General features: G+C 49.9%; 1 protein-coding gene across 1 annotated transcript in view; it reads right to left on the bottom strand.

Annotated features, from left to right (window-relative positions):
- Positions 1-17,391, bottom strand: part of xgb (x globin) — a 327,342-nt gene that overhangs the window by 246,524 nt on the left and 63,427 nt on the right. The window contains exon 3 of the mRNA XM_059983538.1: positions 16,790-16,910. Within this exon, the coding sequence (XP_059839521.1) occupies positions 16,790-16,910 (121 nt within the window). The remainder of the gene's footprint in view (positions 1-16,789; positions 16,911-17,391) is intronic.

Raw genomic sequence — 17,391 nt, 5'->3', positions numbered from 1 at the left:
ACCAGGTTCGGGAACAGTTATTACCCCTCAACCATCAGGCTCCTGAACTACTATGGATAACTTCTCTCACCACAATGAGCCTCAGGTTGCACACCACCAGGTTCGGGAACAGTTATTACCCCTCAACCTGTCAGGCTCCTGAACCAGTGTGGATGACTTCACTCACCACAATGAGCCTTAGTTCTCACAACACCAGGTTCGGGAACAGTTATTACCCCTCAACCATCAGGCTCCTGAACTAGTGTGGATATCTTCACTCACCACAATGAGCCTCAGGTCCCACACCACCAGGTTCAGGAACAGTTATTACCCCACAACCATTAGGCTCCTGAACCAGTGTGGATAACTTCACTCACCACAATGCGCCTCAGGCCCCAGAATGACAGGTTCAGAAACAGTTATTACCTCACAACCACCAGGCTCCTGAACCAGTGTGGATAACTTCTCTCCCTCCAATGACCCTCAGGTCCCACACCTCCAGGTTCCGGAACAGTTATTACCCCTCAACCATCAGGCTCCTAGACCGGTGTGGGTAACTTCACTCACCACAATGAACCTCAATTCCCACAGCACCACGTTCGTGAACAGTTATTATCTCTCAACAATCAGGCTCCTGAACAAGTGTGGATAATTTCTGTCCCCACAATGAGCCTCAGATCCCACACCACCAGGTTCGGGAACCGTTATTACCCCTCAACAATCAGGCTCCTGAACCAGTGTGGATAATTTCTGTCCCCACAATGAGCCTCAGGCTCCACACCACTAGGTTCAGGAACAGTTATTACCCCTGAACCATCAGGCTCCTGAACCAGTGTGGATAACTTCACTCGCCACAATGAGCCTCAGTTCTCACAACACCAGGTTCGGGAACAGTTATTTCCCCTCAACCATCATGCTCCTGAACCAGTGTGGATAATTTCTGTCACCACAATGAGCCTCAGGTCCCACACCACCAGGTTCAGGAACAGTTATTACCCCACATCCATCAGGCTCCTGAACCAGTGTGGATAACTTCTCTCACCACAATGAGCCTCAGGTTCCACACCACCAGGTTCAGGAACAGTTATTACCCCACACCCATTAGGTTCCTCAACCAATGTGGATAACTTCACTCACCACAATGAACCACAATTCCCACACCACCACGTTCGTGAACAGTTATTACCCCTCAACAATCAGGCTCCTGAACCAGTGTGGATAATTTCTGTCCCCACAATGAGCCTCAGGTCCCACAACACCTGGTTCGGGAACAGTTATTACCCCTCAACCATCAGGGTCCTGAACCAGTGTGGATATCTTCACACACCACAATCAGCCTCAGGTCCCACACTACCAGGTTCAGAAACAGTTATTACCCCGCAACCATCAGGCTCCTGAACCGGTGTGGATAACTTCACTGACCACAATCAACCTCAGGTTCCACACCACCAGGTTCGGGAACAGTTATTACCCCTCAACAATCAGGCTCCTGAACCAGTGTGGATAATTTCTGTCCCCACAATGAGCCTCAGGTCCCCCACCACCAGGTTCGGGAACAGTTATTATCCCACAACCATCAGACTCCTGAACCAGTGTGGATAACTTCACTCACCACAATGAGCCTCAGTTCCCACACCACCAGGGTCAGGAACCGTTATTACCCCTCAACAATCAGGCTCCTGAACCAGTGTGGATAATTTCTGTCCCCACAATGAGCCACAGGCTCCACACCACTAGGTTCGGGAACAGTTATTACCCCTGAACCATCAGGCTCCTGAATCAGTGTGGATAACTTCACACACCACAATCAGCCTCAGGTCCCACACCACCAGGTTCGGGAACAGTTATTACCGCTGAACCATCAGGCTCCTGAACCAGTGTGGATAACTTCACTCACCACAATGAGCCTCAGTTCTCACAACACCAGGTTCGGGAACAGTTATTACCCCTCAACCATCAGGCTCCTGAACTAGTGTGGATAATTTCTGTCCCCACAATGAGCCTCAGGTCCCACACCACCAGGTTCAAGAACAGTTATTACCTCACAACCACCAGGCTCCTGAACCAGTGTGGATAACTTCTCTCCCTCCAATGACCCTCAGGTCCCACACCTCCAGGTTCCGGAACAGTTATTACCCCAGAACCATCAGGCTCCTGAACCAGTGTGGATAAATTCCCTCTCCACAATCAGCCTCAGGTCCCACACCACCAGGTTCAGGAACAGTTATTACCCCACAACCATTAGGCTCCTGAACCAGTGTGGATAACTTCACTCTCCACAATGCGCCTCAGGCCCCAGAATGCCAGGTTCAGAAACAGTTATTACCTCACAACCACCAGGCTCCTGAAACAGTGCGGATAAGTTCTCTCCCTCCAATGACCCTCAGGTCCCACACCTCCAGGTTCCGGAACAGTTATTACTCCACAACCATCAGGCTCCTGAACCAGTGTGGGTAACTTCACTCACCACAATGATCCTCAGATTCCACACCACCAGGTTCAGGAACAGTTATTACCCCACAACCATCAGGCTCCTGAACCAGTGTTGATAACTTCACACACCACAATCAGCCTCAGGCCCCACACTTCCAGGTTCGGGAACAGTTATTACCCCACAACCATCAGGCTCCTGAACCAGTGTTGATAACTTCACACACCACAATCAGCCTCAGGTCCCACACTTCCAGGTTCAGAAACAGTTATTACCCCTCAACCATCAGGCTCCTGAACCAGTGTGGATAACTTCACTCCCTACAATGAACCTCAATTCCCACACCACCACATTCGTGAACAGTTATTACCCCTCAACAATCAGGCTCCTGAACCAGTGTGGATAATTTCTGTCCCCACAATAAGACTCAGGTCCCACAACACCAGGTTCGGGAACAGTTATTACCCCTCAACCATCAGGCTCCTGAACTAGTGTGGATAACTTCTCTCACCCCTATGAGCCTCAGGTCCCCCACCACCAGGTTCGGGAACAGTTATTATCTTCACTCACCACAATGAGCCTCAGTTACCACACCACCAGGGTCAGGAACCGTTATTACCCCTCAACAATCAGGCTCCTGAACCAGTGTGGATAATTTCTGTCCCCACAATGAGCCACAGGCTCCACACCACTAGGTTCGGGAACAGTTATTACCCCTGAACCATCAGGCTCCTGAATCAGTGTGGATAACTTCCCTCCCCACAATGAGCCTCAGGTCCCCCACCACCAGGTTCGGGAACAGTTATTATCGCACAATCATCAGGCTCCTGAACCAGTGTGGATAACTTCACTCACCACAATGAGCCTCAGTTCCCACACCACCAGGTTCAGGAACAGTTATTACCCCTCAACAATCAGGCTCCTGAACCAGTGTGGATAATTTCTGTCCCCACAATGAGGCTCAGGCTCCACACCACCAGGTTCAGAAACAGTTATTACCCCTAAACCATCAGGCTCTTGAACCGGTGTGGATAACTTCACTGACCACAATCAACCTCAGGTTCCACACCACCAGGTTCAGGAACAGTTATTACCCCACAACCATTAGGCTCCTGAACCAGTGTGGATAACTTCACTCACCACAATGCGCCTCAGGCCCCAGAATGCCAGGTTCAGAAACAGTTATTACCTCACAACCACCAGGCTCCTGAACCAGTGTGGATAACTTCTCTCCCTCCAATAACCCTCAGGTCCAACACCTCCAGGTTCCGGAACAGATATTACCCCACAACCATCAGGCTCCTGAACCAGTGTGGATAACTTCCCTCTCCACAATCAGCTTCAGGTCCCACACCACCAGGTTCAGGAACAGTTATTACCCCACAACCATTAGGCTCCTGAACCAGTGTGGATAACTTCACTCACCATAATGAGCCTCAGGTCCCACACCACCAGGTTCAGGAACAGTTATTACCCCACAACCATCAGGCTCCTGAACCAGTGTGGATATCTTCACTCACCATAATGAGCCTCAGGTCCCACACCACCAGGTTCAGGAACAGTTATTACCTCACAACCACCAGGCTCCTGAACCAGTGTGGATAACTTCTCTCCCTCCAATGACCCTCAGGTCCCACACCTCCAGGTTCCGGAACAGATATTACCCCACAACCATCAGGCTCCTGAACCGGTGTGGGTAACTTCACTCACCACAATGAGCCTCAGATTCCACACCACCAGGTTCAGGAACAGTTATTACCCCACAACCATCAGGCTCCTGAACCAGTGTTGGTAACTTCGCACACCACAATCAGCCTCAGGTCCCACAACTCCAGGTTCGGGAACAGTTATTACCCCACAACCATCAGGCTCCTGAACCAGTGTTGATAACTTCACACACCACAATCAGCCTCAGGTCCCACACTACCAGGTTCAGAAACAGTTATTACCCCTCAACCATCAGGCTCTTCAACCGGTGTGGATAACTTCACTGACCACAATCAACCTCAGGTTCCACACCACCAGGTTCGGGAACGCTTATTACCCCTCAGCAATCAGGCTCCTGAACCAGTGTGGATAACTTCACTCCCTGCAATGAACCTCAATTCCCACACCACCACATTCGTGAACAGTTATTACCCCTCAACAATCAGGCTCCTGAACCAGTGTGGATAATTTCTGTCCCCACAATAAGACTCAGGTCCCACAACACCAGGTTCGGGAACAGTTATTACCCCTCAACCATCAGGCTCCTGAACCAGTGTGGATAACTTCCCTCTCCACAATTAGCCTCAGGTTCCACACCACCAGGTTCAGAAACAGTTATTACCTCACAACCACCAGGCTCCTGAACCAGTGTGGATAACTTCACTCACCACAATGAGCCTCAGTTCCCACAACACCAGGTTCGGGAACAGTAATTACCCCTCAACCATCAGGCTCCTGAACCAGTGTGGATAACTTCACTCACCACAATGCGCCTCAGGCCCCACAATGCCAGGTTCAGAAACAGTTATTACCTCACAACCACCAGGCTCCTGAACCAGTGTGGATAACTTCTCTCCCCCCACTGACCCTCAGGTCCCACACCTCGAAGTTCAGGAACAGTTATTACCCCACAACCATCAGGCTCCTGAACAAGTGTTGATAACTTCACACACCACAATCAGCCTCAGGTCCCACACTACCAGGTTCGGGAACAGTTATTACCCCACAACCATCAGGCTCCTGAACCAGTGTGGATAACTTCACACACCACAATCAGCCTCAGGTCCCACACTACCAGGTTTGGGAACAGTTATTACCCCTCAGCCATCAGGCTCCTGAACCAGCTTGGACAACTTCACTCACCATAATGAGCCTCAGGTCCCCCACCACCAGGTTTGGGAACAGTTATTATCCCACAACCATCAGGCTCCTGAACCAATGTGGATAACTTCACTCACCACAATGAACCTCAATTCCCACACCACCACGTTCGTGAACAGTTATTACCCCTCAACAATCAGGCTCCTGAACCAGAGTGGATAATTTCTGTCCCCACAATGAGCCACAGGCTCCACACCACTAGGTTCGGGAACAGTTATTTCCCCTGAACCATCAGGCTCCTGAATCAGTGTGGATAACTTCACACACCACAATCAGCCTCAGGTCCCACACTACCAGGTTCGGGAACAGTTATTACCCCACAACCATCAGGCTCGTGAACCAGTGTTGATAACTTCACACACAACAATCAGCCTCAGGTCCCACACTACCAGGTTCGGGAACAGTTATTACCCCTCAGCCATCAGGCTCCTGAACCAGCGTGGACAACTTCACTCACCATAATGAGCCTCAGGTCCCCCACCACCAGGTTCGGGAACAGTTATTATCCCAAAACCATCAGGCTCCTGAACCAGTGTGGATAACTTCACTCAGCACAATGAGCCTCAGTTCCCACACCACCAGGGTCAGGAACCGTTATTACCCCACAACAATCAGGCTCCTGAACCAGTGTGGATAATTTCTGTCCCCACAATGAGCCTCAGGCTCCACACCACTAGGTTCGGGAACAGTTATTACCGCTGAACCATCAGGCTCCTGAACCAGTGTGGATAACTTCACTCACCACAATGAGCCTCAGTTCTCACAACACCAGGTTCGGGAACAGTTATTACCCCTCAACCATCAGGCTCCTGAACTAGTGTGGATAATTTCTGTCCCCACAATGAGCCTCAGGTCCCACACCACCAGGTTCAAGAACAGTTATTACCCCACAACCATCAGGCTCCTGAACCAGTGTGGATAACTTCACTCACCACAATGAGCCTCAGGTCCCACACCACCAGGTTCAGGAACGGTTATTACCTCACAACCACCAGGCTCCTGAACCAGTGTGGATAACTTCTCTCCCTCCAATGACCCTCAGGTCCCACACCTCCAGGTTCCGGAACAGTTATTACCCCACAACCATCAGGCTCCTGAACCAGTGTGGATAACTTCCCTCTCCACAATCACCCTCAGGTCCCACACCACCAGGTTCAGGAACAGTTATTACCCCACAACCATTAGGCTCCTGAACCAGTGTGGATAACTTCACTCTCCACAATGCGCCTCAGGCCCCAGAATGCCAGGTTCAGAAACAGTTATTACCTCACAACCACCAGGCTCCTGAAACAGTGCGTATAACTTCTCTCCCTCCAATGACCCTCAGGTCCCACACCTCCAGGTTCCGGAACAGTTATTACTCCACAACCATCAGGCTCCTGAACCAGTGTGGGTAACTTCACTCACCACAATGATCCTCAGATTCCACACCACCAGGTTCAGGAACAGTTATTACCCCACAACCATCAGGCTCCTGAACCAGTGTTGATAACTTCACACACCACAATCAGCCTCAGGTCCCACACTTCCAGGTTCGGGAACAGTTATTACCCCACAACCATCAGGCTCCTGAACCAGTGTTGATAACTTCACACACCACAATCAGCCTCAGGTCCCACACTTCCAGGTTCAGAAACAGTTATTACCCCTCAACCATCAGGCTCCTGAACCAGTGTGGATAACTTCACTCCCTACAATGAACCTCAATTCCCACACCACCACATTCGTGAACAGTTATTACCCCTCAACAATCAGGCTCCTGAACCAGTGTGGATAATTTCTGTCCACACAATAAGACTCAGGTCCCACAAGACCAGGTTCGGGAACAGTTATTACCCCTCAACCATCAGGCTCCTGAACCAGTGTGGATAACTTCACTCACCACAATGCGCCTCAGGCCCCACAATGCCAGGTTCAGAAACAGTTATTACCTCACAACCACCAGGCTCCTGAACCAGTGTGGATAACTTCTCTCCCCCCAATGACCCTCAGGTCCCACACCACCAGGGTCAGGAACCGTTATTACCCCTCAACAATCAGGCTCCTGAACCAGTGTGGATAATTTCAATCCCCACAATGAGCCACAGGCTCCACACCACTAGGTTCGGGAACAGTTATTACCCCTGAACCAGCAGGCTCCTGAATCAGTGTGGATAACTTCACACACCACAATCAGCCTCAGGTCCCACACTAACAGGTTCGGGAACAGTTATTACCCCACAACCATCAGGCTCGAGAACCAGTGTTGATAACTTCAAACACCACAATCAGCCTCAGGTCCCACACTACCAGGTTCGGGAACAGTTATTACCCCTCAGCCATCAGGCTCCTGAACCAGCGTGGACAACTTCACTCACCATAATGAGCCTCAGGTCCCCCACCACCAGGTTCGGTAACAGTTATTATCCCACAACCATCAGGCTCCTGAACCAGTGTGGATAACTTCACTCACCACAATGAGCCTCAGTTCCCACACCACCAGGGTCAGGAACCGTTATTACCCCTCAACAATCAGGCTGCTGAACCAGTGTGGATAATTTCTGTCCCCACAATGAGCCTCAGGCTCCACACCACTAGGTTCGGGAACAGTTATTACCGCTGAACCATCAGGCTCCTGAACCAGTGTGGATAACTTCACTCACCACAATGAGCCTCAGTTCTCACAACACCAGGTTCGGGAACAGTTATTACCCCTCAACCATCAGGCTCCTGAACTAGTGTGGATAATTTCTGTCCCCACAATGAGCCTCAGGTCCCACACCACCAGGTTCAAGAACAGTTATTACCTCACAACCACCAGGCTCCTGAACCAGTGTGGATAACTTCTCTCCCTCCAATGACCCTCAGGTCCCACACCTCCAGGTTCCGGAACAGTTATTACCCCACAACCATCAGGCTCCTGAACCAGTGTGGATAACTTCCCTCTCCACAATGAGCCTCAGATTCCACACAACCAGGTTCAGGAACAGTTATTACCCCACAACCATTAGGCTCCTGAACCATTGTGGGTAACTTCACTCACAACAAGGAGTCTCAGGTCCCACACCACCAGGTTCAGAAACAGTTATTACCCCAGAACCACCAGGCTCTTGAACCTGTGTGGATAATTTCTCTCCCCACAATGAGCCTCAGGTCCCACAACACCAGGTTCGGAAACAGTTATTACCCCTCAACCATCAGGCTCCTGAACTAGTGTGGATAACTTCTCTCACCACAATGAGCCTCAGGCCCACACTACCAGGTTCGGGAACAGTTATTACCCCTCAGCCATCAGGCTCCTGAACCAGCGTGGACAACTTCACTCACCATAATGATCCTCAAGTTCCACACCACTAGGTTCGGGAACAGTTATTACCCCACAACCATCCGGCTCGTGTACCAGTGTGGATAACTTCCCTCCCCACAATGAGCCTCAGGTCCCCCACCACCAGGTTCGGGAACAGTTATTATCGCACAATCATCAGGCTCCTGAACCAGTGTGGATAACTTCACTCACCACAATGAGCCTCAGTTCCCACACCACCAGGTTCAGGAACAGTTATTACCCCTCAACAATCAGGCTCCTGAACCAGTGTGGATAATTTCTGTCCCCACAATGAGCCTCAGGCTCCACACCACCAGGTTCAGAAACAGTTATTACCCCTCAACCATCAGGCTCTTGAACCGGTGTGGATAACTTCACTGACCACAATCAACCTCAGGTTCCACACCACCAGGTTCAGGAACAGTTATTACCCCACAACCATTAGGCTCCTGAACCAGTGTGGATAACTTCACTCACCACAATGCGCCTCAGGCCCCAGAATGCCAGGTTCAGAAACAGTTATTACCTCACAACCACCAGGCTCCTGAACCAGTGTGGATAACTTCTCTCCCTCCAATAACCCTCAGGTCCCACACCTCCAGGTTCCGGAACAGATATTACCCCACAACCATCAGGCTCCTGAACCAGTGTGGATAACTTCCCTCTCCACAATCAGCTTCAGGTCCCACACCACCAGGTTCAGGAACAGTTATTACCCCACAACCATTAGGCTCCTGAACCAGTGTGGATAACTTCACTCACCATAATGAGCCTCAGGTCCCACACCACCAGGTTCAGGAACAGTTATTACCCCACAACCATCAGGCTCCTGAACCAGTGTGGATAACTTCACTCACCATAATGAGCCTCAGGTCCCACACCACCAGGTTCAGGAACAGTTATTACCTCACAACCACCAGGCTCCTGAACCAGTGTTGATAACTTCGCACACCACAATCAGCCTCAGGTCCCACAACTCCAGGTTCGGGAACAGTTATTACCCCACAACCATCAGGCTCGTGAACCAGTGTTGATAACTTCACACACCACAATCAGCCTCAGGTCCCACACTACCAGGTTCAGAAACAGTTATTACCCCTCAACCATCAGGCTCTTGAACCGGTGTGGATAACTTCACTGACCACAATCAACCTCAGGTTCCACACCACCAGGTTCGGGAACGGTTATTACCCCTCAGCAATCAGGCTCCTGAACCAGTGTGGATAACTTCACTCCCTGCAATGAACCTCAATTCCCACACCACCACATTCGTGAACAGTTATTACCCCTCAACAATCAGGCTCCTGAACCAGTGTGGATAATTTCTGTCCCCACAATAAGACTCAGGTCCCACAACACCAGGTTCGGGAACAGTTATTACCCCTCAACCATCAGGCTCCTGAACTAGTGTGGATAACTTCACTCACCACAATGAGCCTCAGGTTCCACACCACCAGGTTCGGGAACAGTTATTACCCCTCAACCATCAGGCTCCTGAACCAGTGTGGATAACTTCCCTCTCCACAATTAGCCTCAGGTTCCACACCACCAGGTTCAGAAACAGTTATTACCTCACAACCACCAGGCTCCTGAACCAGTGTGGATAACTTCACTCACCACAATGAGCCTCAGTTCCCACAACACCAGGTTCGGGAACAGTTATTACCCCTCAACCATCAGGCTCCTGAACCAGTGTGGATAACTTCACTCACCACAATGCGCCTCAGGCCCCACAATGCCAGGTTCAGAAACAGTTATTACCTCACAACCACCAGGCTCCTGAACCAGTGTGGATAACTTCTCTCCCCCCAATGACCCTCAGGTCCCACACCTCGAGGTTCAGGAACAGTTATTACCCCACAACCATCAGGCTCCTGAACCAGTGTTGATAACTTCACACACCACAATCAGCCTCAGGTCCCACACTACCAGGTTCGGGAACAGTTATTACCCCACAACCATCAGGCTCGTGAACCAGTGTGGATAACTTCACTCACCACAATGAGCCTCAGTTCCCACACCACCAGGGTCAGGAACCGTTATTACCCCTCAACAATCAGGCTCCTGAACCAGTGTGGATAATTACTGTCCCCACAATGAGCCTCAGGCTCCACACCACTAGGTTCGGGAACAGTTATTACCCCTGAACCATCAGGCTCCTGAACCAGTGTGGATAACTTCACTCACCACAATGAGCCTCAGTTCTCACAACACCAGGTTCGGGAACAGTTATTTCCCCTCAACCATCAGGCTCCTGAACTAGTGTGGATAATTTCTGTCACCACAATGAGCCTCAGGTCCCACACCACCAGGTTCAGGAACAGTTATTACCCCACATCCATCAGGCTCCTGAACCAATGTGGATAACTTCTCTCACCACAATGAGCCTCAGGTTCCACACCACCAGGATCAGGAACAGTTATTACCCCACAACCACCAGGCTCGTGAACCAGTGTTGATAACTTCACACACCACAATCAGCCTCAGGTCCCACACTACCAGGTTCAGAAACAGTTATTACCCCGCAACCATCAGGCTCGTGAACCAGTGTTGATAACTTCACACACCACAATCAGCCTCAGGTCCCACACTACCAGGTTCGGGAACAGTTATTACCCCACAACCATCAGGCTCCTGAACCAGCGTGGACAACTTCACTCACCATAATGAGCCTCAGGTCCCCCACCACCAGGTTCGGGAACAGTTATTATCCCACAACCATCAGGCTCCTGAACCAGTGTGGATAACTTCACTCACCACAATGAGCCTCAGTTCCCACACCACCAGGGTCAGGAACCGTTATTACCCCTCAACAATCAGGCTCCTGAACCAGTGTGGATAATTTCTGTCCCCACAATGAGCCTCAGGCTCCACACCACTAGGTTCGGGAACAGTTATTACCGCTGAACCATCAGGCTCCTGAACCAGTGTGGATAACTTCACTCACCACAATGAGCCTCAGTTCTCACAACACCAGGTTCGGGAACAGTTATTACCCCTCAACCATCAGGCTCCTGAACTAGTGTGGATAATTTCTGTCCCCACAATGAGCCTCAGGTCCCACACCACCAGGTTCAAGAACAGTTATTACCTCACAACCACCAGGCTCCTGAACCAGTGTGGATAACTTCTCTCCCTCCAATGACCCTCAGGTCCCACACCTCCAGGTTCCGGAACAGTTATTACCCCACAACCATCAGGCTCCTGAACCAGTGTGGATAACTTCCCTCTCCACAATCACCCTCAGGTCCCACACCACCAGGTTCAGGAACAGTTATTACCCCACAACCATTAGGCTCCTGAACCAGTGTGGATAACTTCACTCTCCACAATGCGCCTCAGGCCCCAGAATGCCAGGTTCAGAAACAGTTATTACCTCACAACCACCAGGCTCCTGAAATAGTGCGGATAACTTCTCTCCCTCCAATGACCCTCAGGTCCCACACCTCCAGGTTCCGGAACAGTTATTACTCCACAACCATCAGGCTCCTGAACCAGTGTGGGTAACTTCACTCACCACAATGAGCCTCAGATTCCACACCACCAGGTTCAGGAACAGTTATTACCCCACAACCATCAGGCTCCTGAACCAGTGTTGATAACTTCACACACCACAATCAGCCTCAGGTCCCACACTTCCAGGTTCAGAAACAGTTATTACCCCTCAACCATCAGGCTCCTGAACCAGTGTGGATAACTTCACTCCCTACAATGAACCTCAATTCCCACACCACCACATTCGTGAACAGTTATTACCCCTCAACAATCAGGCTCCTGAACCAGTGTGGATAATTTCTGTCCCCACAATAAGACTCAGGTCCCACAACACCAGGTTCGGGAACAGTTATTACCCCTCAACCATCAGGCTCCTGAACTAGTGTGGATAACTTCTCTCACCACTATGAGCCTCAGGTTCCACACCACCAGGTTCGGGAACAGTTATTACCCCTCAACCTATCAGGCTCCTGAACCAGTGTGGATAACTTCACTCACCACATTGAGCCTCAGTTCCCACAACACCAGGTTCGGGAACAGTTATTACCCCTCAACCATCAGGCTCCTGAACCAGTGTGGATAACTTCACTCACCACAATGAGCCTCGGGTCCCACACCACCAGGTTCAGGAACCGTTGTTACCTCACAACCACCAGGCTCCTGAACCAGTGTGGATAACTTCTCTCCCCCCAATGTCCCTCAGGTCCCACACCTCGAGATTCAGGAACAGTTATTACCCCACAACCATCAGGCTCCTGAACCAGTGTTGATAACTTCACACACCACAATCAGCCTCAGGTTCCACACTACCAGGTTCGGGAACAGTTATTACCCCACAACCATTAGGCTCCTGAACCAGTGTGGATAACTTCACTCACCACAATGAGCCTCAGATTCCACACCACCAGGTTCGGGAACAGTTATTACCCCTCAACCATCAGGCTCCTGAACCAGTGTGGATAACTTCCCTCTCCACAATTAGCCTCAGGTTCCACACCACCAGGTTCAGAAACAGTTATTACCTCACAACCACCAGGCTCCTGAACCAGTGTGGATAACTTCACTCACCACAATGAGCCTCAGTTCCCACAACACCAGGTTCGGGAACAGTTATTACCCCTCAACCATCAGGCTCCTGAACCAGTGTGGATAACTTCACTCACCACAATGCGCCTCAGGCCCCACAATGCCAGGTTGAGAAACAGTTATTACCTCACAACCACCAGGCTCCTGAACCAGTGTGGATAACTTCTCTCCCCCCAATGACCCTCAGGTCCCACACCTCGAGGTTCAGGAACAGTTATTACCCCACAACCATCAGGCTCCTGAACCAGTGTTGATAACTTCACACACCACAATCAGCCTCAGGTCCCACACTACCAGGTTCGGGAACAGTTATTACCCCACAACCATCAGGCTCGTGAACCAGTGTTGATAACTTCACACACCACAATCAGCCTCAGGTCCCAGACTACCAGGTTCGGGAACAGTTATTACCCCTCAGCCATCAGGCTCCTGAACCAGCGTGGACAACTTCACTCACCATAATGAGCCTCAGGTCCCCCACCACCAGGTTTGGGAACAGTTATTATCCCACAACCATCAGGCTCCTGAACCAGTGTGGATAACTTCACTCACCACAATGAGCCTCAGTTCCCACACCACCAGGGTCAGGAACCGTTATTACCCCTCAACAATCAGGCTCCTGAACCAGTGTGGATAATTTCTGTCCCCACAATGAGCCTCAGGCTCCACACCACTAGGTTCGGGAACAGTTATTACCCCTGAACCATCAGGCTCCTGAACCAGTGTGGATAACTTCACTCACCACAATGAGCCTCAGTTCTCACAACACCAGTTTCGGGAACAGTTATTTCCCCTCAACCATCAGGCTCCTGAACTAGTGTGGATAATTTCTCTCCCCACAATGAGCCTCAGGTTCCACACCACCAGGTTCAGGAACAGTTATTACCCCACAACCGCCAGGCTCTTGAACCTGTGTGGATAATTTCTCTCCCCACAATGAGCCTCAGGTCCCACAACACCAGGTTCGGGAACAGTTATTACCCCTCAACTATCAGGCTCCTGAACTAGTGTGGATAACTTCTCTCACCACAATGAGCCTCAGGCCCACACTACCAGGTTCAGAAACAGTTATTACCCCACAACCATCAGGCTCCTGAACAAGTGTGGATAACTTCACACCCCACAATGAGCCTCAGGTCCCACACCACCAGGTTCGGGAACATTTATTACCCCTCAGCCATCAGGCTCCTGAACCAGCGTGGACAACTTCACTCACCATAATGATCCTCAAGTTCCACACCACTAGGTTCGGGAACAGATATTACCCCTCCACCATCCGGCTCGTGGACCAGTGTGGATAACTTCACTCCCCACAATGAGCCTCAGGTCCCCCACCACCAGGTTCGGGAACAGTTATTATCCCTCAACCATAAGGCTCGTGGACCAGTGTGGATAACTTCACTCCCCACAATGAGCCTCAGGTCCCACACCACCAGGTTTGGTATCAGTTATTACCCCTCAACCATCAGGCTCCTGAACCAGTGTGGATAACTTCACTCACCACAATCAGCCTCAGGTCCCACATCACCAGGTTCAGAAACAGTTATTACCCCACAACCACCAGGCTCCTGAACCAGTGTGGATAACTTCACTCACCACAATGAGCCTCAGGTCCCGCACCATCAGGTTCCGGAACAGTTATTACCGCCCAACCATTTGGCTCCTGAACCAGTGTGGATAACTTCTCTCCCCACAATGACCCTCAGGTCCCACACATCCAGGTTCGGGAACAGTTATTACCCCTCAACCATCAGGCTTCTGAACCAGTGTGGATAACTTCACTCACCACAATGAGCCTCAGGTCCCACACCACCATGTTCAGGAACAGTTATTACCCCTCAACCATCAGGCTCCTGAACCAGTGTGGATAACTTCACTCACCACAATGATCCTCAGGTCCCACACCACCAGGTTCAGGAACAGTTATTACCCCACAACCATCAGGCTCCTGAACCAGTGTGGATAACTTCACTTGCCCCATCACTAAAATGGTGCTACGGCCAATGGGCTCATTTTCAAGGACTCTTCATCCCATGTTCTCAATATTTATTGCTTATTTTTTAATATTATTCCTTTAATTTTCTATTGGCTCCGTTTGCTGTCTTCTGCACTCCGGTTGAACACCCTAGTTGGTGTAGTCTTTCATTGATTCTGCTGTGGTTACTATTCTAGATTTATTGAGTTTGCTCACCCAGAGGAAAATGATTCAGGGTTGCATATGGGAACATGTATGTACTTTGATAATAAATTTACTTTGAATTGCTGTGGTTGTAATTATGAAATGCACTATTTCTTGGAATGTTGTCTGCACGTGAGGGCTTGAGTTACGGGAGGAGTTAGGACAGGCTAGGATGCTTCATCCTGCATCCAAGGCAGCTGAAGTAATATATTTATAGGGCAGTATGGTTTATTATTAAGTTACATTGTGTCATCAAATACGACCCTGAGATTCATTTTCTTGCATGCATTCACAGAAGAAAACAGAAATACAATGGAGTCAGTGAAAATCTACACACAAAAAGCATAACAATTTACGACAGCAGTCGGGGTTCAATTCTTGCTGCCGGCTCTCGAGAGTTTGTGCGCTCGCCCCGCCACCCTTTGGGTTGCCTCCGGAAACTTCCCATTCCTCCCACATTCCAAGGTGTACAGGCGACGGTTCGTGAGTTGTGGGCAAGCTATGTTAGTGCTGGACACGTGATGACACCATTTGAAGGCCACCCCCCCCACCCCCCCCCCCCCCCCGGCACATCCTCAACTTGAATGAGACATTTCACTGTATGTTTCAACATACGTGTGAGAGATAAAGCTAATCCTAAATCTTTTAATCTGTAAAAGCTTATGAAATGACATGGGTGATGGATAAGGTAGATGGTCACAGTGTTTTTCCCAGGGTGCAGGAGTCTAACTCAAGGGAGCGAAGGTTTAAGGTGAGGGATAGAATTGAGGGGAGTTATGAGAGTGCGGAGAGTTGACTGGGATTAATAACTGAGGATTGGCATTGATTCAGTAGACTGAAGGGTTCTGTTCCTGTGCTGGATTAACCTGTGAACCATTACGATGAAGTAAACTCTTATTACATTGTTTAGGGGTGTATGGTGTATCCAGAGAGGGGTAGCACCTCTGGAGAAGAGGCTTGTCATGTCCATTCCGGGGCAGCCCATTCACCTTTGGTCCCACCGGACACTCAGCTCTCACCTGTGGCACCAAGTAGCTGTCTGCGTGCAAACACTTGCTTCAAAAGGTGAGCTGGACCAGGTGCAGGTAGCTGGCAGGTCTCATATCCCGATGAGCTAGGGACATGCCCGTCCTAGGATGAGTGGTCAGCTCTGGGAGGAATCGATCACCAGTGAGAGCCAACTGTCAGAAGGTGGTACTGCAACGCTCCATGGAGAATGAAGAGCACCACAAGACACAGAAGATGGTATGGTCATCCACTGGTACCATGGAAGACCCCAGTTTGTGAAAACTACTTGTACCACTGCATCCAGACTGCCATGATCGAGAGAGTGGAACTGCCCCAGTGCAATGGCTTATCTACTTTAAACACTCTCCTGCCCAGTTCTCCTGTCATCGTTGGATATGATGGGCAACCAATCAATCACACGGTTTGACACCAATCTTACCTTGTAGTACTTGGGTGGAGCATTGTATCTACAATGGCTTCGACCAAGCTCAAAGGCCAGCTGCTCCAGCTTCTCTTCCTGTGACAACCTTGCCACGCTCTTCTCAATGAAGGACATCACCCTGAAACAGGCAGAGGAAACCATGAGATTGGGATGCGGGCCATTTGGCCCCTCTTTTCTGTACTACCATTCTATGAGCTTGAGGTTGATCTCAGACCAGGTTTGCAATTTAATTTTATCTCTGTCTCTTGTTTCCATTGGTACAGCAATTTCAACTGCTCTTTTAAATTTAAATTGTGCTTTATTTAGGTGCCATTTTTGAATTCTTTCTTCTAAGATTCCATAAATGAAGCCTCTGCGTTATTATGTCCATTACAGAACCGGCAATACTCAGACGATCTCTTCAATTCAGCCATGTATACCGAAATAGACTCTCCTTCTTTTTGATTCTGCTTATGGAAACTAACGGTTTCAATCAACAATGGTTTGGTTTTAAATAATCCCACGTTACTTTCATGATTTCAGCAAAACTTCTTTCAGCTGGTTTGGTTGGAGCAATCAAACTCCTAGGCAAATTGTATGCCTTTAAACCCAATGTACTC

This window comes from Hypanus sabinus, chromosome 11 (genome assembly GCF_030144855.1).
Source record: "Hypanus sabinus isolate sHypSab1 chromosome 11, sHypSab1.hap1, whole genome shotgun sequence".
NCBI classification, from domain to species: domain Eukaryota; kingdom Metazoa; phylum Chordata; class Chondrichthyes; order Myliobatiformes; family Dasyatidae; genus Hypanus; species Hypanus sabinus.
Note: the sequence above shows the minus strand (reverse complement) of the source record. Positions and strands in the feature narration are given on the sequence as shown.